This window comes from Lichenostomus cassidix, chromosome 1Aa (assembly GCF_008360975.1).
Source record: "Lichenostomus cassidix isolate B80296 chromosome 1Aa, HeHo_3.0, whole genome shotgun sequence".
Taxonomy (NCBI): Eukaryota; Metazoa; Chordata; class Aves; order Passeriformes; family Meliphagidae; genus Lichenostomus; species Lichenostomus cassidix.
In genome coordinates, this window is record NC_139480.1 from 50,019,340 (window position 1) to 50,043,463 (window position 24,124).

General features: G+C 44.9%; 1 protein-coding gene across 24 annotated transcripts in view; it reads left to right on the plus strand.

Moving 5' to 3' along the window:
* RBFOX2 (RNA binding fox-1 homolog 2) overlaps positions 1-24,124 on the plus strand; it is a 170,461-nt gene that overhangs the window by 97,264 nt on the left and 49,073 nt on the right. For 21 of the 24 annotated variants that reach the window (XR_014849309.1, XR_014849312.1, XR_014849313.1 and 18 more), the window contains 2 exons: positions 13,405-13,629; positions 23,714-23,860. Coding sequence is in view for 15 of the 24 variants with exons in the window: in XM_085048881.1 (XP_084905007.1) it covers positions 13,405-13,629; positions 23,714-23,860 (372 nt within the window). In the remaining 9 variants the exon portion in view is untranslated. The remainder of the gene's footprint in view (positions 1-13,404; positions 13,630-23,713; positions 23,861-24,124) is intronic. The other 3 variants (XM_085048882.1, XM_085048895.1, XM_085048896.1) reach the window with 1 other exon arrangement.

A 24,124-nucleotide genomic window follows, 5' to 3' on the forward strand; every position in this document is an offset into this window, starting at 1 on the left:
CTAGAAGCAGCTGAAATGAGACTGCAGGCGAATTTAGCAGTTTAATCCAAGACTGCATCTGCAGACCTTGCTGAGTTGTCGCATACCCTTGCACGCTCCCTGCTGTGCCCAAGCCATGACAGGGCTGAACCATTTGGTGCCCAGCTTGTACCTTGAGCTGGGCCAGGATCCAGGTATGAAGAGTGTCTTCTTGCGGAGTCCAAGAGACACCTTTGACAGCATGTGACACATTGTGATTGTGGTTTGGTTACCATCATCTTTTAAAAGATGGTCCGTGGGTGCCCATAAAGGCAGAGATGACTCTCTCTCTGTATGCTGTTAATTAAAGCCTTTATTTGGAAAGGAGAAGCCCTGCTGCAGCTCAGTTAGCCAGGGCAGACTAGCTTGTGCGTGTCATTTATGAAAACCCTTTGGCTGCTGTTTGTGAAGGTGTCTTTTTGACTTCCTTTCACTCAGAGTAGGTGTACTTGTTTTGTGAAGCCTTCTCCATACATACTGCGTGACCAGCAAATGTCTTAGGTCTTTTGAGTCTAAGTAGATATGCAGTGGAAGCTGCTACTAAAGATCATTTTTGAGTATGGCTGCAGGTTTCATGGCCCTGTAAATTTGATCCTGGATAAATTTCTTTATATATGATTTTGATTTTCTGCAGAACCTTAGTTACCCTCTGAAATTATCTTTAAAAACCGAGAGGTTTAGAAGCGAGAGCATAGCTAAGGTCCTACTTGCACAAACCCAAGCTTTTATCACTGTGATAGTCAAAATAGCCTCCAGTACATGAATGACGTGCAGGTTATAGCTGAGTAAATGAATGCTTTTTCTGTTACATCCTAAGCTTGTTTTCAGGCCGATTTTATTTGTGCTAGTGATGGCCAAGCTGTGTACATCTGTTAGCATCCCACTGAGAAACCAGCGGAGTTGCTCGCACCCGAGAAATGCCTGAGTAAATGCACCGCTGAAATCAAGCAAGGGAGTGAGTTGTGGGGAGTAAAGACAGATTGTCATGTATTCTTGCTGGTTGAGCTTTCGTGATCTCAGGTTTTTTTCTCTTTTAAGATGCAGTATTGAAAGATTTAAGACCCTGTGGGTCTTGAAGCAAATTATTTTCTTCCTGAGTATGAGCACCCAAGAGCCAGAAGCCCCAGGAGAGGTGAAGGCAAAGCATGTGCTAGCTGTGTTCTGCACCTTTGTGGAAAGCAGAGCACCTTGTTACTTTTTTCACAGGTGTTTTTGCTTGTTTGGAAAGTAACTGGAGCTGTGCTCATGAATATTTGAGGCTGTCAGGAGCCTGTTGAGGGCTGGAGGGAAGTAGGGCCAAGGAAGGGCAGGCAGTGTGGGAGCCGGAAGGGCAGAACAGGGAGCAGCCCCAGCCCTCTGTGGTTGTCTCGTCTCTCTTATGGTAGTAGACTTCTTATTGGGATGAATGTGCTCTGAAATATTTATTGCCCTGTTTAAATATTCATCGCTGCAAAGGCAGTGCAGCCTGATGGCTGAAGTGGAGCCTCAAGGGACAGGGGCCGCAGCAGTCCCTGGCATTTCCTTTCAGTAATATGATAAAAATATATTAAAAAAAAAAAAATCGGGCATTCCCCCACTGCAAGATTGACAGGAGCAGTCAGGCGTATGTCCCAGCGCTTCCTCTTAGTGCCAGAGACTTGTATTTGCTCTCAGGCTCGTATGCTGGGGTGCTGCTCTTGGTTGCCAGATGCTAATGCTTTTTTTTCCAGGCCTGTATCCTGGAGCGAGTGGCTTTGTTTAGCCTGACACTTGTGAGTGTGAAAGGGGATGTACAGAAGGGCAAACCGACTGGCTGAAAGGGTTTAAGTTTTGCATAGCCTGTGTTTTTGTCTTTCTGTAGGTGTGCAAGGAGGGGAGGGAAAAGGACCTTTAGTGCACTTGGTTGTGGAAGGTGGAATATTCACATTAAACTACTGCAGATGCTGGCAGGCGTGCTGCTGACATGAGATGCTCTCATATCAATTTAACTTTTAAAGTTTATTGATTTAGCTTCAGTAAAAGAGAGCAGTTTAAAAGTGGGGCTGCCAGTGATATGCAGTAGTTTAATGTGAATATTTTGCATATTGCTACTGGTAAACCAACATGTTTTATATGTCCCAGGGCATTGAAATAGTGGTGACAAGGGAGACCAGCATATTTCCAAAGGTGCTGCTGAGTGTGGGAGCTGCAGGACCTGCATTAGTGGCACCCAGCCTGGGAAGAGGCACTTGAAAGGTGGTCAGATGTGCTGCTGACCTCGAGCTTTACCTATGAGCTGTGCAGGTGGCCTTTGTAGGGAAGAAGTCTGTACTAGTTCGTGGTTACAGCAGGAATGTGGTAAACATACATTAGCTGGAAGGCCTGGGGAAAAGAGGCTTTGGAAGGATTTTATAACAATGGGAAAATCTTTCCTGAGATACTAGACAAATTCACTGTGTATGAGCCAGCTTTGTGCTGGCTTACGTGGGGATGCTGTAGAAGTTAAGCACAAGTGAAGCAGGTAGTGGCAATAGCATATGCTATATGTCCATGTAGCCTCTTGTTCTGGGATGAAGTGGCTTTCAGGTGCTTTTTGAAGTTGCGCTTAATGTAGCGGAACTGTGGGCTGCTGCGAGAAGAACAGTGCCCCTGTCTCTGTGCCCTGGCCATATGCTCAGCCTCCTCACTGCTTTGGGCATCGAGCTGGAGCAGATATAAAGCGAGACAGTTGAGTTTATGAGCAGACAGATGACTGTTGTTTGGATTAATTTTCTGGCAATGGCTGTGGCGTGACCGGATCTCACAACAGCCGGGGAGGGGAAGTGGAGCCCCTGATTCCGAGGCCAGTTGGTAGTTTATCATATTAGGTGCTACACAAAACTACACCTTTACTTTGCAATTGCTTGTTCCTCTCCATAAGGTGAGGTCATTATGCTTATAAATGTGTATGCTGCTTAGTTTAATCAGCTTTAATTTATGTGCATTGACTTCCACCAGCTCTTGTTAGTTTTCCAGTATATTGTCCTGTAGATCTGCCTTTAGATTGTCTCATCTGGCTGTACCTGCATTGTAGACCATTATGTCTCCCTCAGATACCACTGTTTTGAGTGGCATAATGTTTTCAGCACAAAGACAGGAAAGGATGGAAAAGAATGAGTCCTTCCCACCAGCTGACTTAATGACTGTCATTTAGAAATCAGCAAACAAAATGAAATGGTGTCTTTTACCAGGGCTGAATGTATCAGACTCAGCTTTTGGCTATTGGTTTTCTTGATGACTTTTTTCATTAGATTAAATATTATTAGCGTCTACTTTATTTTCCTCACAATTAATGTACTTTAACAAAATAAACAGTTGCCACTTTCTTTTTTAATTATAAGCAAAATAAATTGGGTTTTTCACGGTTTTCAGTGTGCAGCCATATGGCTTTTTCCAATCTTGTGGTCATTTCTGTAGCTCTTTTATGTTCCCTTTTGAACTTTTACATGCAGTTTTAAAAATTTGTGTGTTGAAGCATATATCTTATTTTTCATCTGGCCAAGGCCACATACCCAAGTAGCAATGCTTCCCACATCCTACTTGTTGGCAATATATCTGAACAGCTGTAGTCACAACTGTACCAGGCTGCTGCACTGGTCAGTTACTTCTCCATGACTCTCTGCTCCTTTCCAGAACCTCTGCTTTCCAGGACACACAGTGAAGGCTTCTTTGAAAATGGAAAACTACTCTTGGAACAAATGAGTAGCGGGAGATAGGAGAATGCTGGAATGGAAAGTAACTGTGGGAAGAAATCTGTGTTTTTAAACCGTCAAATTTCTGTTCTGAAACGTGTGCCAAGTCAGTCACAGACCTCCTCCGCCCTGCACCCTGAGAGCAGCTTGATATAATGTTGTTGCTGTGTGACTGAGTCCTGGTGCTCGAGTCACAGATGGGTCCCGTTTGCCTCATCTCATCTCCTCTCTTCTGCACTGAATTCTGAGCATACCCATGATAGGCCAGTGGCAGTGAAAATACGACAGGGCCAAGACATTTAGCTGCTAGCATTAAGAAAACCCCAGAGCCTCAAGAGGAGCTCTGGTTTTGTGTTTAAATATGCTGCAAACGTCTCGTTCTCCACCTTTGCTTCAGAGTCACGTCCGAACACGCGTCTCCCCGCTATGCTTTCTGCCAGCTCTGCAGTTCTTTCCAAGGCATTCAGCGCTCTCCAATTGATTCCAGATGTGTTCTTCCCTTCCCGGCGCTTTCTCCCTTCTTCCTCCTCCTGCTCTGGCAGCGGAGGCAGGGCTGCCTTTTTCCTGTGCGGCGCTAGATTTAGTGCAGGCGGGAGGGAAGATTTTCCTGCTGTCTGCTGCAATCTGGGGAATTGAAGGGGCCTCTATGGGTGCAGTGAAAGTGAAGCTGCCTGACAGGGCTTTAAGGTTTGTCCTTCCTCCAGGAGCCAAGTCAGCTCAGAGCAGCACCTCTGCACAGCTCACTACTGCCTTCAGCTCATTCCCCACACAGCAGGGGAGAGAAGGACAGGAAAGCCTGATACCAAAATGATCTTCAAAATCCTTCCTAGAAGAGCACTGGAAATACAGAGAGATCTGGAACAGTCTATTACAGATAGCTGTGTCACATAGCAAGGGCTTTGAGAAATTCTTGTGACTAAAGTAGATACAAATCTTTCTAAGGGGCTGAGTGAGTGTCGTGAGGATTTAAACATTCAGGAAAGCCGTTTGAATTCTTGAGGTTACAGGAATAGCTCTCCACACTCAGAGATTTGGCGATATACTTGCAGATGCAGAGCAATAGTCCATTCGCAGAGCAGAGACATGATGAAAAATTGCTTATCTGTCCAGCTAGGTCCTTGGCTGGGGCTGGAGAAGCAGATATTAGTTTTCTGAAATACGTCATCCTGAGAGTTACCCTCTCCCTTGAAACAAAGCTGTCTGAAGTGAGCAATCTGATTGCAGAATTAGCTGAGGTGACAGTAGCTGTAACATTACCTTGCCAACCTGGTCAAGAGATACCATGGGACCAGACGGTATTTTCTTCCCTGTTATATTTCCATGTTCTGTAGCCCTTCTTTTTCTAAGCAGCACCAGGAATCAACTGCTTATCTGTCAGTAGTAAGGCAGAAAACCAGCACAGACAGATCCTCTGTGCCACCTAAAGTGTCACATAGTGCCCAGATACCCTGGTGCAACTGTGGACCTCTCCTGAAAAGCAGTTACCACATTCCTTCCCCACCACTGGCCTCTGGTATCTGCTGCTTCCCTGAGAGAGGATCTGCAATCATGCAATGGAGAGTGTGATTGGTTTGCTAATCTGCTGAATAGCTGATGGCAGTTAGCTTGGATTAAACATACGTGACACATCTGCAGCACACTGTTCCTTAGCTGTGACTCATTTCAATTCTGGTCCCAGAGAAGGAACTTAGCAGTCTTTTCCTGACAGAGGAGTAATCTCCCTTGTGTGGGACATGCTTCTGCTGCTCTGGGTGCCTGCTGGATTAATGGAAGACTCAATTCGTAGTATTTTGAGACTTTATTTTCATGCTGATTTGTGGAAAGCTAGTCATCTTATGGAAATCTTTTTTTTCCCCCAAGAATGTTTGACTGTGAATGTTAAGGGGAAAACAGTCACTTGAAATATTGTAGAGGTGGGAAGAACACAACCAGGGTAGGTGCTAAAGGACCAATCTGGACCAAAAAATTGAGCCTGAGCTTTTATCTTAATTGTTGGCTTTGTTGCTGAGGCTATATCCATCCTGGTGACTTTTTCCTTTATTCTCCACCCTTACCCCTTTCTCCCCAGTAATTCTCAGAGGTAGTTTCATTCCTAATATGGAATGCAAACAGATGTTGGGACCCTGATGTCTCTCAAAGCACAGTTCTCTCTAATCAACCCCAGAGAGCATGAATAGATTGAAAGCAATTGTTGGGATGCCTTTGTGGCAGTAACATTTAACTTTTTTTTTTTTGAGTGGGGAATAATGTAAATTTCAGGAGCAGAAATCAGTGCTTTTTAAAATCTGAAAGGTATGTTTCTGGCTGGTAAGTAGATGTGGCCCTGGGCCTTGTTATTGTTGCATAACTCTAAAGCTTTGGCTAAATCCAACAGGAAGCCTCTTTGCAGGTTGCCTGAAGGCTTCTTACCAGGGGTGCATGCATTCAGCACTGAGAGCCTGCATTTGTGCTTAGGGGTAGAGTAAAAGTTGGCCATTACTGAAAATGATGATAGCATGGGGATGAGTGAGTGCTTCCTGTGTACAACAGTAAGATAAGATTATAATTTTCTTTCATCCTTTCCTTCAGAAGGGGGGCTTGAACTTCTTCTCTGTAAAGTTCTTAAATGCACTAAAAAAAAAAAATCAGGCCAGCTGCTTTATTTTACAGAACACTTTTTGGTGGCCTGTAATGATAGAGTGTGTATTGGAAGATAACTTGTTCTTCCCTTGCTTTACATATCTAGGAAGGGCAAGATTAGATAATCTAGTGCAAGCTTGCACCAGGAAGTTGGAGGAGACATGCCTTTAAATGGTTAGCTAGGTGCAAGTGTAAGTGCAGGCATCTCTTTTTAGAATTCTTTTTTAACTGGTGCAAGATTAGCTTATTGAGGCTTATCTTAACCCTGTGCAAAAGGCATTTCCTGAGTGATTACATCCGATTTAAATTTTGAAAAGTGTACACATGAACATAACTTTCCTTTGTTTTAACAAAAGTACTATAAAACTCCAGCAGGTGTTTCCAGAACTACCTATATGTAGAGCCCTGCTTTTGGGGAGGATTCAGGAGGAATTGCTTTCGTGCCCATGGCAGTAGTCAAAATCCAGCACCCTTTTCTGTTGACACAGTGTGTCACAGATCAAATGAAGATCAAGCTCCAGATGTGCAGATGAAATACAAAACCTCTTATTACTGTGATCCTCTTGAAGGTACTTTTATGATGAACCCACACCAAGAAAGAGTGTTGATTTTATCAGTCTGGGTCCCAGACACCCAGGCATGTCAGTCTTGCTCTCTGGAGTTACAGAAATGCCTTTGTAGTGTGGACTGTGGGTGTCAGCTTAGGGTCACATACCCCTCTGAATCCAGGAACAGATTTGTAAAATGATGAAGGATATGAGATGGTAATACCCTTTGTATATATCTTCTTCACCACCAGATTTCTTTTCTGTAGGCATATTACCCAGTCTTCCCTTTCAGAATCTGATCCGTACCAAAATGGCCACAATGGAGAAAGTGTTATTGCTGCATTTTGGGATAGAGAGTTTGTATCATGTTTGTGGGCACCTGCAGGGTTGGCACAGCCAAGTCACTGTTACGGAGCGTCGGGGGAGCTGGAAAGCCATCACTTCATTCTCTTGTATTTCAGTATCTTCATGGCCTTAAAGAGCAAAAGCAGAGTTTTAAAAATCCAGGCATAGGTTCTGTGTGCTGTAAGAGCCACCAGTGTAGGGTGGAGTTAATCTTTGGTGTAATGAATGCCCCAGCCTGTGGTTTTTTTTTCTGGAAGGGATAACGCTGGAGTTCCTGGTGGGTGTGGGGAGCATCATGCTCACACCGCTTTGTATCCATTCCCATTCGCGAAGAAATTGCTTTCTGATACATTTATCAGCGGGCAAATCGTGGGCTTTGATTGCCTGTGGAGAGGGTTAATGCATGCTGGAGACTGCGGCTCCCTGGCAGCCTGAGCTCATCGGAGTGCTGGTGCCCATGGCCCTTCCCTCCCCAGCTTCTCCACCCCCTGTCCTTCCTGGCTCTGCTTCTCCTCCAGCTCCTTGCCAAGCCGTTTCAGCACTCTAAACTGGGAACAAAACTAACCTGGCAATAAAAAGTGAGTAATTTTTTTTTTTTTCCTGGGATATGTGCTGAAAGGGCTCAGTGGTGGGCAGGCTGGCAGGGGAGAGAGGGCAGGAGTGCACAGCTGGAGGTGGGACGGTGCAGCTCCAGCCAGAATCCCTCTGAAGCTGCGGCTGAGAACTGGGAAGGGACACTGTTGGAAGGGGCTGGGAAGGGGATCCTGCTACAGCAGCCTTTTTGTTGATCTGTGAGAAGGGGAGGGGGGGAAATAAACAGCCCATTATTATTAATTAATTAATTATTCTCTTGCTCCTAAGCAGCAGCCTTGTATGGTAAGCCCTTTCTCCCTTGTCTGTGTACAGCCAGGGAGCAGTGCTTTGCTTCCTGTGCCAGAGCTGTGTGTGATGTTTGCAGCCTTGACAGGAGGCTGTGACCTGGGCTGTGGGAGGGACAGCACGGTCCTTGCATTCCCCTCACTCAGAAGGATCCCTTTCATGCAGAGAGCTGAGGGTGGGCAGCAGCTCCAGGTTCGTGCCAGGCTCCTCAGATCCCAGCTCCAAACATTTTTGCTGTTTACGGAAGGGATTAGGTTAGTGCAGAGAGCAAACAGTTGTAGCCTGGAATGCTCTGGTCTTCACAAACAGGTTAATTGCCTCTGTTAGCTGCGAGTCAGTTCCTTCAAGGATTCATAACATCAGTTCAGTGAAGTCATACCTATTAGAAACCCCATTCCACTAATAGGCTTGTACTCACATCTGTCCCGGTGATTTGGGGGTTAGCAGAGTTCAAAGGCATTTTTAGGAGATTGTTTGATGTTTGTATGCTCTACTGTTTCTCTGCACCTTTCTGTGATGCTGATGACTCACACTAGGGTTATGGATAGCACAGACCAGTTACCTCGTGGCAGTTTGCCACTTCTATACAGAAAATTGTACCAGTTTAGCTTTACCAGGAGTATAATTTTTATTTAGCTGGTTAAGCTTTATTATCTGTAGTTATTATGTCATACCAATACTGTAGAGATCTGGAGCTGCATTGCTATAAAGCTCCTTTAATATCCCTGTTCTTACACCCATTTCTCTAATGAGCAGAACAAAACCACTCCTTCCCAAACCAGGCTGATCTTTGACAGTTTTATGGAAGCAGGAGGCCTTTGTGTGCATTTCTGGTGTTCGCTCTTGGTGCTCCAGTGCCGTGATCTTGGATCACCACCTGCTGTCTGCTGAAAGAATTCATCCTGTGTCGCATTTGCTGAACCACGTTGCTCCTTGTTGAGAGGTTGTCCCCAGCTCCCACCCTTCCTCAAGACAGCACCACGTGTGGTTACTCATCGTTCCTGTGCTTAGCTTGGAGCTGCAAAGTTCATTAATTAACTTAAAGCTGCATAAGCTCTTAGAAATGTGTCCCCATTAGGGATTTTTCACTGCTTTCGCTAATTTGTTTTTTAAACAAAACGTGGGATGGGTTTTTACTGAGCTGTTTAGGCAAAACCCTGATTTAAGGAAGAAAGTTGGCACCTGCAAGGACGTGACTAGACCTTTGTAGGGCTGGGAATAGGGGCCTGAAAGGAGAGCCCAGATGGGGAACCATATCCTTGTGCCCTGAGGGCTTGGGTGCTCATGAATCAGATACCAACATTTTGCAAGGGGGCAGCTGCTTTGAATTCCTACCTGATGTGAATGAATGATTTCTGTGGGAGCACAGCAACAGAATGAATAGAAAACACAGGAATTACTGCTTTTCTTTGAACTGTAGGTTACCATATATTGTACTGAAGTGTTTTCTTATTTTTTTTAAGAAGTGTGTGTTAGTTTCACTTGCACTGAACAGCCTTTCCCAGTCTGAGCATGGGATGGCAGCTATCACGGTTGGTGCATGGCAGCACAAATTGGCAGAGGAAATCAGTTAATCTGGAACTGACAAAATTATTCCTGCAACCAAATGTCCCTCACACTCCCCTCCTGGAGTCTGGCAGCCTGATGCGTTGTGGCCAAGAGAGGTTTCTATCTGCTCCTGAGCATTGATTAAGATTTATTTCATACCATCAGAGAAGTTTAATATGGCAATAGTTTTTGTGGGGAGCTGCAACCAGATTTTCCTAGTCCTGTGATGGCAGCCTCTTGTAAATTTGGGGATGGTGACTGCCCTTGGACATACCTATCTGGGTTTCTTGTTGCATTTGAGTAAAATTTTAAGGCATTTTTATAAGTTATACAGGGAGGACTGGCAATGCAGTGAGGTATGTTGTCAGGATCACAGATGAAATACTTTCTGTCGAGCAAGTCCTCCTAAGTACTTGCCTTACCTGGAAATTTGAGGGTTTCTCCATGTTCTCTCTACCTCCTGAGAAGTGTGAGAAGCAGCGCCTCTGACTGCAGAATTTTATGTGGTGGTTTAGAAATAGGGAAAGGAGTTAAGGTTCTGTGTTTGAAGGTTAATGGGATTTTGTGTGTGTGTGAGTGTGTTCTGTGTTAGTTCTTGAAAATATGAAGTGTTGTGTAAATGTTGAAATTTGGTAGAATAACAGAAGAGGTAGAATCTCCTCTGGGTTTGGAGGATATCAATATGCTGTGAAACCTGCAGAGCTCTCATCAGGAGTCCTTTTCTGTAGACACTGGTGGAAACGGGAAAAAGTAATTCTAAAGCATCAAAGGAAATTAAAATTACAAAAAAAAAATCAGACAGGAAATATGTCTATAATCATATCAGGAGAAAAATAATTTGAGATACAGATACTCCATGGGATGATGAAACCTGGACAAATATAATGATGATAGATCTCCAGATAACCTGAGACATTAAATAAAGGATACATTTGTAATAAAAGATACGATTTTTGCATGTTAGTGTGATTTGAGGAGTGGGAGAGTGACAATGGTATTAAAACCATTTTATTCTGCACCAGAAATCCTTCTTTGAAAAATCTTAGGAAGGTCAGAGAGAAGTAATAAATAAAGTATATTTTGGCATGAGAGGTGTGATTAAACTCAAAATAAATATGTATTATCAAAATGCCACAAGCAACAGAGGAGAGAGTAAGCATTTTTCATCCTTCAAACATTTGTAGATAATTGAAGAAGGGTGAGGAAATATTTAAAAGGTTGAAATGCATTTAAACTGGAAGGAACAGTATTAACTGAGGAGTAAAAACATTGAAAATAAGATTATATAAGGTTCATGGGCTGGCATTTTAAGTAGTCTAAGAGTGAGGTTGAACAGAATGCTGGACTATGTCCTTTGGGGAGCAGCCCTGCACTGTTGAGAGGATGGCAGCATAGGTTTTGTTTGGGGCTAATCAGCATTCTCTTCCTCTGACCTGGGATGCTGCTGGCTTGGAAATCTAGCTTGTTCTGAGAAGACTGGGAATAGTTTCTGCTCCTCCATTTCTCCTGTGGAAAAGAATTTTAGTTGACAAGAAGAAGTGAATTTCCTATTTGAAATGTAAGAAATGGGCAGACAATGTGGGCTGTATGGAAGAACGCAGACCATCAAACACAGTGAAATACTGTACACAAAAGAGCTTGGAAAGGAGACAGTATGTGGACAGAATGGAGCTGTCATGTCAGGGGATAAACACTTCCGAGTAGGTGAGCAATGGGGTTGCTGATACCTGCTTTGCAGTGGGATGGCCATGGTCCTGCCCGTCCTGCCTCCCGTTTTAGAACTCACTCTGCAGATCTCGATGATGGGTTAGGTCAAGCCAGAAGCGGCTCTCTTTGAGGCTGAGAATGGCAAAGCAATGAGCAGAACTGCAGGGCTGGTGGAGCTGCCCTCCTTTTTTTGGGGTGGGGAAACAAAAATCCCGTCCTGCTTTCAGAAAATGTGCTTGGTGCGTGGAAAAACCCCTGCAGAGCTGCGAGCGCAGGGCTGCAACTGCTCGGGGGAGTGCGTGCGAGGAGCCCAGCGCTGGCCACGGCTGGCAGGCTCGCCTGGATTTTTCTTTCTCAGATAAGGCTGCGGAGTTTGTGTTCCTGCAGGCAGCGAGGCTGGACTTGAAACCGTCCGTTCCTCAGCACGGGCCAAGGCTGCAGCTCGGCTCTGCTAAGTGGTATTGAATGCCCTTCCCTCTCCTTCTCCCCAGCTGCGGGAGCGAGTGGCCACGTGGCCCCCAGGGGAGGCAGAGCAGATAGACTAATGTCAGAGCAAATTTGGGATTCAGCCAGTGTCTGAATGACCCGGTGCTGGCTGGAGGTGCACTGCGTTTATCATTGTTTCCTTCGCCCGGAAGGGAAAGCTGCAGGTAGGCTGATAAAGGGACTGAAAGGTTTGTCCGGCTTCACTGGAGGTCCGTCAGCCCTTGCACGCTCTCTGCTGAAAAGCTGCTTGGTAATTCCCACTCTGCCTTTCCTATCCACGGGATAAGGTCTGTTTCGCTTTTACTCCATTGATTTAAGCATGCTGGTGTCAGAATAGCCTCGAGCACCTCCAGGCTTTGTGGGGGAGGACCCAGGGCTGGAACAGCAGCCAAAATTTAAAATCAGGATTAGTCTGTTGACACGCACATAAATCAAACGGCCCTCCTATCATAAATCTTTTCTCTGGATTTTTTTTTTTTGCTGCGGCGGTGAAAGCAGTAGGAGCAGTGCAGCAGCCTGGGCTTCCCAGGGTTGGGCTTCAATGTCAAGGCTGTTCTCCTTCACCCCGGGTGGCTGAATGCAGCTCCCCCCTCGGTGAGATCCCTGCAGAGGCTGCAGGGCTGCATGCCTTTTTGTTTGCTTCTTGCGGTTTTCTGGCATGGTGGGGCAGCATTTTTACTGTCTTCTGGGGATATCTTTTGCATGGTCAGTTCTCTCTTTCTGAGTCATCTGGTTGGTGTCAGCTACATCTAAGACGGCGCTAAAAGCTTCTAAAAAGTCTGCTATCCAAGGGGTCTCTGTGGGATACCCCAAGCTGAGGGAGGAGTGGTAATTAATGCCTTGTGTGATTGCAGAGATGCTCGAGATTGGGAAAGAGTGACTGTGCTCCAGGCTTGTGATCTCAGCTCATTTCCCTACAGCTCTCTGGTGTCTCCTGCATGGCCAGCAGGAAGCAAATGGGATATTCCAGCAACAGATACCTGAGCACCTGTGCTCCGTACTCAGTGCTGCCAGGGCAAAGGAGGGGGCTTCTGCACAGATGGATTTTAAAAACTGTACTTTTTGTCACTGTAATGTAACAGAGAGGTGTCCTCTGAACCACACAGTGTGCTTGCTAGTGGGCTTGCTTGTGAGCAATGAGGGTCAGGCTGGAGGAGATGGACCCATTTATGGTAGTTTTATGATGTTGAAGAGCCCTGATCTTCTGTCTGTGTTTCCTTCTCTGTTCCAATGTTTGAGTGCCTCCTCCCTCCTCTGAAATAACACCTTACTGTGTGTAAAGCTTTGTGTGTGATCACAGGGGTATGCAATCTGCAAACCCCTTAATTTGTTCGCCATATACCACCCAGTAGCAAGAAAATTGCCCTGGAAAGATTAAGAAAACAGTGTCATGGCTCAGAGGATCAAGGCATGCGCTTTTTGATAGGAAAGATAATAGAGGACTGTGGAATACTATGGTGACGGTGGGCGGGATATTCACACGAACGTGTGTGTCGTTTCTCAGGCTGATGTTTTGATCTATCTTCTGTAGCATAAAGCTCTTTTCTCCTTTCTCCTTTCTTAAGGGTAACCAGGAGCCAGCAGCAACTCCTGATGCAATGGTGCAGCCATTCACCACGATCCCATTTCCGCCACCCCCACAGAATGGGATTCCCACAGAGTATGGGGTGCCACACACTCAGGACTATGCAGGCCAGACCAGCGAGCACAATCTGACACTCTACGGGAGCACGCAGCCGCACGGAGAGCAGAGCACGAACACGGCCAGCACGCAGAACGGATCTCTCGCAGTAAGTCATCTCCTGCAGCCACAGCAGCACACTGCTTTGGGGAAAAGCAGCCACTGGTCAGATTGCTGTTTCTTGAGCGTGCAGCAAACCAGCAGTGGACTTGAAAGGAGGGAATTATGAACAAAATTTGGCTTCTGACCTTCCATTACTTCCATCCCCTTTTGAGTGTTGCCCTTGTAAATTGGTGCCTGCAGAGAGCAGCGGTACTTGAAATCATGATCATGGTGGTTTTGCCATGGTGGCATTGTCCAAAGACACTCTTTTACAAAAGTGCTAATTACTTTATGTTAATTGGTGAATGGTTCAAATAAATGTGATGGAGGCAAATTCTGGAAGATTGACAGTAAAAAGAATTAGGGTGAGCACATGCATTTTAGGTGTAATCCCAATGTGATTTTGTTTTCAGGAAGCTGGCAGAGTAGAAAATTACTTTTCTTTGACTTTCTGAAGACAACAGGGAGCTTCAGGGGGAAAAGACAGAAGATGAGCTCTCAGCTACTGGTCATCCATTTGCCAAACCAAGATTTTCATCATCCTATATTTTTTTTCTTTCTTCTTTCCATGGCCTGAAACTGGCACTGGGCAACATGCTGGCAGATTATCCCAGGAAAAGCTTTATCCACCCCTTAAGCCACTTGTTAAGACTTAACTTCCTAATAAAGAGCCTTATGGTGAGAGCCTTCGGCGCTCAGGGGCGGATTTAATCTGTTAATGCTTTCAGTTTTACTTGTAGTTGGTGTTTGGCTTGTAGAGATTATTTTTTTCCCCTGGTAAGCACTGAATGAATTCAGTGCCAACAGTTGGAAGAACTGATAGTGCCAGCTCGAGCATTCATGGTTCCTGGTGTGGGCTTCTGCCCCTTCTGCAGTGGGCAATGGCTGCACAGTTGGCACCATTGGTTATGGCTTGGATAAGATATCTTTGATTTCATTCTAGGAGTGCCACAACTTCAGCATCTTGAAGAAGAAAAAGAGTACAAAACCTGTAAGGCACAAGTGTGTAAAAGGAACTTGGGGTGCCTTGCTTAGCAAAAAAAAGCTAGATGAGAAAAGACCAGGTAGAAAATAAAACTTTGAGCTGGTGCAGTGTGCAGAAATGCAAGTCATGGTTTTAGCACCAGATTGTCTGAGACCATTCCAACGCAGAAGATTCGGGTGCCCGTCTCCAGCAAGCAACTATCTCAGGCACTGCCAGTTGGATGGAAGAGCTGGAAACAAGAAATAAAACAGGGCAATGGCTTTCCCTGTGTGTTTTTGCTGTTCCCATCCTTGTCCAGAGCTTAAGAGCATTTCTTTTTAATGGAAATGATGTGAGCCTTGACCTTGGATGTAAGCTCTTGCCAGCCTTCCTGCTCCTCTTCCATATTAGGAGCCATCTCTGTGGCTCTGCAGGGCTGAGCTCTGTGTTTCATCAACTCATGCTGGCTCCAAGGAGCCCACAGCCTGTGGCTAGCCTGTGAGGAGGGCCTGGGAGCCCATCTGTGTGGGAGGGAGTGTTGCTGGGAGACTGCTGGCAGGCAGTGGTGTTGCCAGGAGTCTGCAGAGGGAGCCTGACTGGCAGGGTTATCCGAGGAACAGGCTGAATAACACTCAGTGCTTGTACTGGTTGTTGGAAACAGGTGTGCACGTCTGGAGTGACCATTTGATGAGGCTAAAGATGTGCAGGCTGAGCATGCAGAGCCAGGCTCGTGGCCATTGCTGGCTGGGAAGGGGTAAGGGCAACCACAAGGGCGTTGCTGTGGCTGGGACTGATCAAACCCAGAGAATCCTAGATGGTGGCACATGAAGAAATCTCTGGGAATAGTGGGAAAGGTGCCTCAACCAGGGGCTTTTCATGTGCCAGACTCTCACATCCACTGCATCCTGGATCTTCCAAGTCCCTTTATCTTTCTCTAGGACTTCTTCTCTATGAAGTTATTTTGATTCTGTGGGCTGCCTTAGGATGTAATTCCTTGAACTTTTCTCCTCCTCAGTACGCTGGTTAATGATGTAGGAACTAGGGAAAGCAAGAAGGCTCAGTAGTTACTCAAGTCAAAGCATGCTATTAAAATACAGTAGAACAGGCTGGTTATTTCATCTCAAACATCCACAGCTATTGTCAAGAATCTTGTCCATCACATGTGCTGGCTATTACTTGTTTGACACACATGCTCAGTCCATGTAGACTAGACTGCTGTGCTTTAAGGCATCCTTTCCTTTAACCATTTTATCATCTTGCTCAAACAACAGTGCTGACTTTAATAGATCAAAAAGTCATCACGGGTGAGGTTTGAGCCTTCCCTCCTGTTACTGTGACTGACAAGCACAGTTGCTGTCATGTGTGTGAAGGTGATACCCCAGACTAAACAGCCAGTGGATTTTTTGGCTGCTGACTGGAAGCCTGTGCTCCCATGGGGTGATTCAGAAATTCCTTCAGCCGGACAGATAAGTTCTCTGCTTGCTTTTAAGAACAAAGCCTGGGATTGGTCCAGTTGGCAGGACAGAGGGAGGCAGCAAAAAGTGTGGCCAGATGGTGGGGCTTTCCTGCTTTTCAGGCTGATAGGATAATTACAAAAGTAACAAGGAACATGGGGTGGCTTAAAGGTCCCTCATGGAAAGGGTGTTTGATCTTATTGGTAAGATGTTACACAGCAATGTAATGGGGTATGTGACAGGGTCCTTAACACAGAGGGTGGGAGCACCTTCTTGTAGAAACTTGGCCAGTTCTGGTGGGCAAGTGAGCTAGAATGATTTGAGATTAATGGTGGTGCCGCAGTTAATAGACAGTGGTCTGGGAGCCTGAGGTCAAAGATCAGCAGAGAACTTCTGTAAAATAAACTTTAAGAGTCAAAGTCCATGCCTTCCTGCGCAGTCTAAAACCCTGAACAAAGGGGAATGACTGGTTGGTGTCACCAGCTAAAGATGAGCTTGGTTATGGGGGTCTGAATGTAGTGGAAAGCATTCAGAGGTGTCAGGACTGGGGTATGGAGAAGAAATTGGCACAGTAGGTGGTGTAATACAAACAGCTTCATATTTTGGAATCTTTTTTTTTATTTTAGGATCACATCTCATCTGTGGGTCTTTGTTTCTTGCCTGGCATGTGGCAAGAAGACCTCTCGGTCTTCATCTCCAAGCATCTGTCTTTTCTCTTGATACTGTCCCAAAGCACAGCTGCTAAAAGGCCTGGATTAAAAATAGGCTGAGGTTCAGGACCATATTTGGCCTACTTGGTCTGCCTGTTGCAGCCCTTCTCTTAAACAGCTGACACTCAGCATTTCACTTATGGTGCTGGGTTGCCTGGTTTCTTCCCCCTTCCCCCTTCCCCCTTCTTGGTTTACCTTAGTGCTCTTATCCCTAATGGAAACACCCAGCAGAGTTAGCTGCAAGGGGAGATGCTAATTAGGCTGCAGTACCTCTGGCAGCTGAGCTGATCTAAGAGATTCACTGCTGTCAGAAAGGAGAGATCTGGCTCCAAGCGCAAACTCCCACTCCTATTTACTGTCTCTGGCATTCCTTACGTGAGCCACTTTAATTCACTGACCTGGCAGAAAACTGTCCAATTCTTTTGCTGGGTTAATGAATTAGAGCAGCTCTTGGAGGGATCCAGCAAATGCTGTTGTTGCAAGGTAAGCGTGTGGAGAGCATGGCCAGAAGCCGAGAGCAATTGTCAGCTCTCTGCATCTCCTGGTACTCTACCCGCAGAGGGAAGATTAATCATCTGCTGAACTAAAAAAGCTTGCTTGATAGTAAATGCAATGCACTTAATACTGCAAGCTGATTATTCAACTTGTTTCTCTTGTTAATGTCAGAGGGAAGAATTTGTATGTCTGTATAAATTATGGAATGCAGCTGGAGGTATAGAAGTAGAGGAATAAGTTAATGTAAATTACTTCCTGTGAAAATGGCAGGTGCTGTTGCCTTGGTGTTACGTTGTCATGAAGCAGTAAAAAGCATTATTTAATGACAGAGCATCGTGTCTCGGCCTCTTGATGTGCTGTACTGAGATGCATTTAACTCATCTGCTATACCATAAAGGGATATTGACTTTCAGAGTCTCAAAGGAGACACATTTGTGGTTGAGGCCCATATGTGTCATGTTGAGAAGGAAGACAGGAAGGTGCTTGGTCATCTGCCTGTCCCCTGTACATCTAGCAAGGGCTTAGAAAGAAGAGAGCAAATGTCACCAAGGATTCCTCAACTGACTTTTGCAACACATGGATGATATTATAATGATGACTTCCCTTTGGGTATTTCTTGCCTAGACTGAATTTGCAGAATTTTCCTCTGTAATTACTTTTCATCCCTTTAGTAATTAAAGCAATTGCTCATGTGAGGTATTTCAGGTGAAGAATATGTTTAATGAATATCCTCAGTTACTTTCTGATACTGCTGAGCAGGTAGACATGAGGAAGAACTAGCTTCAAATAAGTAGTTTACTGCTGATTGTTTGGCCACCTCAGCTTAGAAATTGCTGTCTTGAGGTTGCAAACCCTGACATTTAACATCAGGAGTTGGCTTTGAATATGAGGCAGATTGTCAGCACTTGCAGACTTGTGTCTAGTGAGGCAGATTTAAAAACGAGAAATGGGAAATAAATCAGCAAATATCATTATGTTAGAGTATGTGGCTGTGGTACTTCTGCATATCTCAAAGGTTATAGCAGTTCTAGCAGAAGTAGAGGGAAGGATAAAAGTGATGATGAAAGGGATGTAGCAAGTTCTTTATGAGAAGAAATGAAATCTTCACTTACAGAAAGCTGTCAGGAATGAAGGCATATGACAAGTACATAGAATATTGGGTGTTAAGGCAACTAAAATAGGGAGCTTTCCCATTTTCACTTACTAGGATGCACGTGGGAAATAATTGGGTACCATGTGTGGAAGAACACGCAGTGTTTAGTACTTAGTTTTTCCATATAATGAAATTAGCATTGCAATTCTTGTCCATAGGATGCTTCACAAGTTGAGACATCAACTGGCTTAGTTTGCTGGAGAAAAATCACTGAGCATTTGCCTTGTTCTTACATTCTTCTACAGATGCCACAGATTTGGCTGCTGTTAGAAGGAAGATAATGGGCTGGATAGATCTTAAATCTGTCACTGTGTGGCTCTTCTTTTGCCACCATCAGTGGAGCAGTCAGGGGGTGACCACTAGCTTGGGAAATTTTGCTGTCTTCTTCACCTTGTCAGGGCATCCCTATTATGTGAGGAATGGGCTGGAACTGCTCACAAAAGGTTTGATAATGTGACCAGCAGAGCAGTCCTTTCAGAGGACTCCATTTCACCATTTCATTGAAAGGGAAAAGAAAAAAGCACTGAAGAATCCTGTTAGAAATATCCATCTTTGGATTGAAACTGGTACTGGTCATATTAGAGATGTTTGCAGGATAGGTAGCAAAGCTTCCTATGTGCTTTCCTATTTTAGGTTTGTGTTCTGTGAGGTATGTCTTTAAAGAGGAAAGTGAATAAAATGACTCGAGCTTCAGTATGTCTAAAAATAGGTGACTAAGAAAACGTATATATCAGAAAACATATAACCTACATTCACCTGGCTATATGGAAAATAGTAAAAAACCTTGTAGAAGTTAACTGGTATGTCCTTAGAATTTTTGGTCTGGTGTTTTTGGCATACAGAATACACTGCTGGCATCTCTGAAAAACCAAGTCCATGGATATAATTGTAAAATTATATTTACTGGTGTTGAAAGGTGATAATTAGCCCTGAGGTCTTCAGTCTGCTGAACAAGTGTTTAAGCAGCTGAAGTTCCCCCAAGGCATTTGCTCTTGGATCTGTAGGACCTCAGTCCTACTTTAGTAGGGTGTGGTGGGGCAAGAGATAGATTTCTTTTTTAATTTTTTTTTTTGTCTAGGGCCTAATTCTTCACTTGTTTTTCCACCAAACCTGCTCAGTGGGTATCTGTTCATTGGTGGGTGACTGCTTGTTTTAATACAAGTTCTCCACTAGAAGTTGCAGACATTTTTCAACATTATTTGTGCTCTGCTTCATGGTGGGAAGATTGCCTTCTTCCAGTCATAGCTTTTGGTCCTTGTCTCCACAGTTCTTCAGTCAGTTGATCCAAACAAGGTTGAGTGTTTGGTTTTGGCTTTTTTTGGATTCAGGACTGGTCTAGGAGCAGTGGAGTGAGCACAGCCTGTCTCCTAGATTTTGTAAGCCACCCAAATCCCCTTTTAAATATAGTTATTAGTTACAGTTTGTATTTTGTAAATATTTTCCTTGCAGTGATTTATGGCCCTTAACCTCCTCATTATGATTCACAACATTTTGGACCGGCTGCTTCCTGGGGGAGAGAATGGGGGGTTGTTTTTTGTTTGCTTGTAACTTGGACCTGAGGCGGTTCCAGTTCTAGAAGCAAGTGGGAGATGGAGGCAGAATAATCTCTGTGTTGGTCTGTTGCACTGGTGCTTGTCTGGCTCGCCAGGGAGGCATCCCTCTGTCCAGCCATTCAGATGGAGATCTGCTCAGAGTTCAGGTGCTGCTGGAGCCCCTGCCTCCCTGCTGCTGAGGGGAAATCCTCAGCACCTGGTTGTTCATCACCTGCATTAGGACAGAAGAGACTGGTTGAAAGGTGGGATGATGGTTGTAGAGCTGTCCCCAAACCTTTCAGAACACCCTCATGTTGCCAGGTGTCTTCCTCCCCTTTTCCATATGTGCATAAGTATAATCCGTGCTGCTCTTTGCTGCTGCCTCTTCCTGCTTAGGGTTTCCTTGCTGCTGGAAGGTGTAAGGGAGGAGCTGACCTGGGGGCACAGGCAGCAAGGAGTTAAAAGTGAAGCACATGCTTTGCTGTCCTGAGCTGTGACATGTTTCTCAGTGACCTTGAGCAGAGCTCAAAGCTTGCATGTGCAGGCATGAATGGCATTATCACCTGCATCAGTGTGAGTTACACAGGCTGTGTGAGGAGGCACAGTGAATCCACTACTGTTCTTAAATGTGAGATCCTTGCTGCAGCATGTCTCTGTGTTGACAGGAATTGAGACCCCAGGAATGTGTATTAGCACCCCTCCAAGCTGATTCTCTAGAGAAGGGAGAGGTCTGTTTCTTCACTGTGCAGTGCTGACATGAGGCCAGGAGGAGATTGAACTCCTTGTGGGGAAGGAGTCAAGGTGGGGAGTGGGCACTTGGTGAAATGAGGGCTTTCATCTGGCTTGGTCAGGGTAGCACTATTGCCATTCTCTGTTACGTGCTGCCTGAGAACAGGCTTCAGGCCCTTCCTTTCATCTCCTTCCTAATGAATTAAGCCAAGGAGTAACTATAAAAGGAAAAAAAAAGATCTGAGGAGACTGTTTTCTTCATTTATGCTGTAGCTGAATGTGTGGCAATGGACAAATGTATTGAGTTAATGTTACAGTGGTGGAAAGTTCAAATCTTACCTGAGGGCCATGGATGAGAGAGATGAGGGAGCTACAGCATCCAGAAGAAAGTAATTAATGTTAAACTACTACTGGAAAATCAGGCTATGTGAAAGCCTGAAAAGCATTTGGAGGCTCTCAGTGTAGTTAAAAAGGTAAGAGTGGCCCAAGATCCCTTTTTCCTTCTATCATTTCTTCCCTTTGAAGCTCTTGTCTTACTGTACACATCTCACGTGCTGCAGGATGACTCCTGTGTGGCAGCAGCTCTCTGCCATATGCAGGAACAGCTGTGACTGCTTTTGAGCAGGGCACTGTACATGATACATTGCACCCTTGGTAAGAAAGGAGTTCTGCCCTCTGCCTGGGAGCAAATGGATGGGAGAGGAGTGCAACCAACATTCTGGCTTCCTCCCCTGTGGAAACAGCAGATCCACTCCTGTGCAACCTATATTTTAATGTACCAATCCCATTTAGCAGAAGTGTAGGTGATTTTGGGGAGTTACTTTGGAGCACTCACTTGGCAGGTGTTGTATGCAGTGGTGATAGATAAGCTTCTCCTGTGTTTTGTCCTTCTTGGACAGATTTGCCCTGAGGAGCAGAGGACTCTGATGGAGTCATAAAAATAAAACCACTAAATAGCATGGTGTGATTTAATTGCAAGCCAGCTGCATTGATTCTTCCCCTAGGGTGTACTCTCTGTAAGTTTGGAGAGCCTTTTTGTCATAGAGGTGAGGGAAGGAGAAGAGGGGGAACCTGTGGGTGGACGGCTTTTGGATAAGATCAAAAGGAAGTTTCTGATGCTGTTCTCAAAAATTTGATGTTTGGGGGATGGATGAGTCTTAGACAAATAAAAATGTTTCATTCTACTAGGCTTCTCCTGAGACGTGCACCACTATGGAAAGTAGAAATGCTCATCAGGGCAGTATTGTCATTCTTCCTATCACAGCTTAATTTATATTAACTACATCAAGCATGTTTTGTGCTGTCTGCACAGCCCCACTGAAATGAAATGGAAAGCTGCCACGGCTCTGCTCAGCATGACAAGACTCCAGTGCTTACCAGTTGCTTGCTCTTGTCTTTGTGTATACACTTGCTTTGTAACCAATATGCAAGCTGAAGGTCATGTCTGTAAGTGGTGTTTCTGGGCAGAAGATACTTTCTTAATGTTGCCAATTTAGTTTATCTGTGAAGAGATGTGTCCAAATGTATGTGAAGTGTTGTATATTGAGAGACATGCAGAGCAGTCTGGCAAGTCCAGTCAGTGGTTAGGGAATCATTACGGGCAACTCCCCTCAGACTTCTTTCATCTTTGGTACATAAATTGCGTATTTAAAACGGGGAAAGAGGGCCCAAACCAGCAAAAAAACCCACCCCATTTCTTACATCTTTAAGGCCTACATGTGTTCTTGGAAGTGCCTTAAAAAGATTGACTTTAAAAGATTACAGTCCTTGTCTTATTGTAGGACTTCTTTTTACTTGATGGGTTAAGAGGGAATTCAGGTTGGCATCTAAAGAATTGAATGACACTTAGAAGTGCATCACACAGGTAGTCAAAGCATGACTCTTAGAGGGCTGAGGCAAGCAGCAGGAGAGAGAGTGAGTGGGTGGGTGCTCTTTGAATACCTTGGCCTGTCAGTGAATGCACTTGGAAATGGACAAGAGCAATAAAACCGACCAAATTGTAGTCTGCTTTGTTCTGTGGCTCTGAGGTTTTGAGGTAATTTTTCTGACTAAAGTGCAAAAAATGCCATTTTCTCATCAAGCCATTTTGCAAACGGGCCTTGCCTTATATTTAGTGCTGTTCTTGAATTTTAGCACTTTTCAGTCTAAGCCCACACAAGCGGCTGAGGATCTATTCCTTACTTTTCTCCTGCCAGTAATCTCTGTGCAGGCATTAGGTCTCTCCTCTGGCACACAGATCTCCCTTATTTCTCTGCCTGCTCCTTGTACTTCTTCTGTGAACAAATACCCCTGGTTGTACCCCTTGACCTCTCTTTGCCATGCCAGTCAGCGCTTGAGCGCAGTGGAACAAATTCCCTTTCTTAGCTGTGGAATTGGTAGCAAAAAGCAGCACTTGGAGTTTTTATAAATTTTGCAGTGGTGATAACTGTTTCCCATTCCTGGGCTCACTTAAATGTATGCGAAAAGTTAATCAAAGGCATCCGTAAGCTGTTCCTATACGGATTTTATCATTTAATTATAGATCTTCTTTTGGGGTAATGTTTCTCTGAAGGGAGCTTGACAGAGCAGATGCCATTTTGCCTGGGGATGCACTTCTAGTATTGGCCTGGTGAAGAGCTGCCACTTCAGCTGTGGGATTTTGATGATTGCATGAACATCCTGCCACATGAGATTAGAGTGGCAGCACTACCTCCCAGCTCCAGGATATGAAAGATCCGCCTCTTCATTAGAGCTTTCATATGGTGGCAGCTGAAGTGAGGAAGAACAGGCTGAAAGAGAGAAGCAATTTAAGAAAACCAAAGACAAATCTACTAAGCTGAAAGGTGATAGGAGGGGAGGGAGGCTGAGATCTCATTACTGTTTACTCATGGAAAGGGAGGGGAAGAACAACAGATCAATTGTTAAGTGCTACTGGCTTTATCAAAATAATTGTCAAGGGCTAGATAGCTCAATTGCAAGCATAGTGCTAATACCTAAAAAGTGGTAGATGAGGGACGTGACAGGAATTTGTGTGATTTCTACTCATGCACACACTTTTGTCTTTTCTGGTTTCAGCAGACAGAAGGAGGGGCACAGACAGATGGACAGCAATCACAGACGCAGAGCAGTGAGAATACTGAGAGCAAATCCACTCCAAAACGACTTCATGTGTCTAACATTCCCTTCCGCTTTCGAGATCCTGACCTGCGGCAGATGTTTGGGGTAAGTTACGAGCACCTTCTCAGGCATGGCAGAGTCTCCTTCTCCACAGGTGGGACCCCTGGTGCCTTGTGTATTTGTGTGAATGAAAAGCCCTTCCCCCTCAGTTTCATCAGCACACTGTCATATGTTTGCAGGATTAGGAGAATTGGTAGTGTTTAACTCAGCTGGTAAATACACGTAAGAACTATAACAGTGTTCTTCTGATTAAGATGTTCATAGAATCATAAAATGGTTTGGGTTGGAACGGACCTTAAAGATCATCCA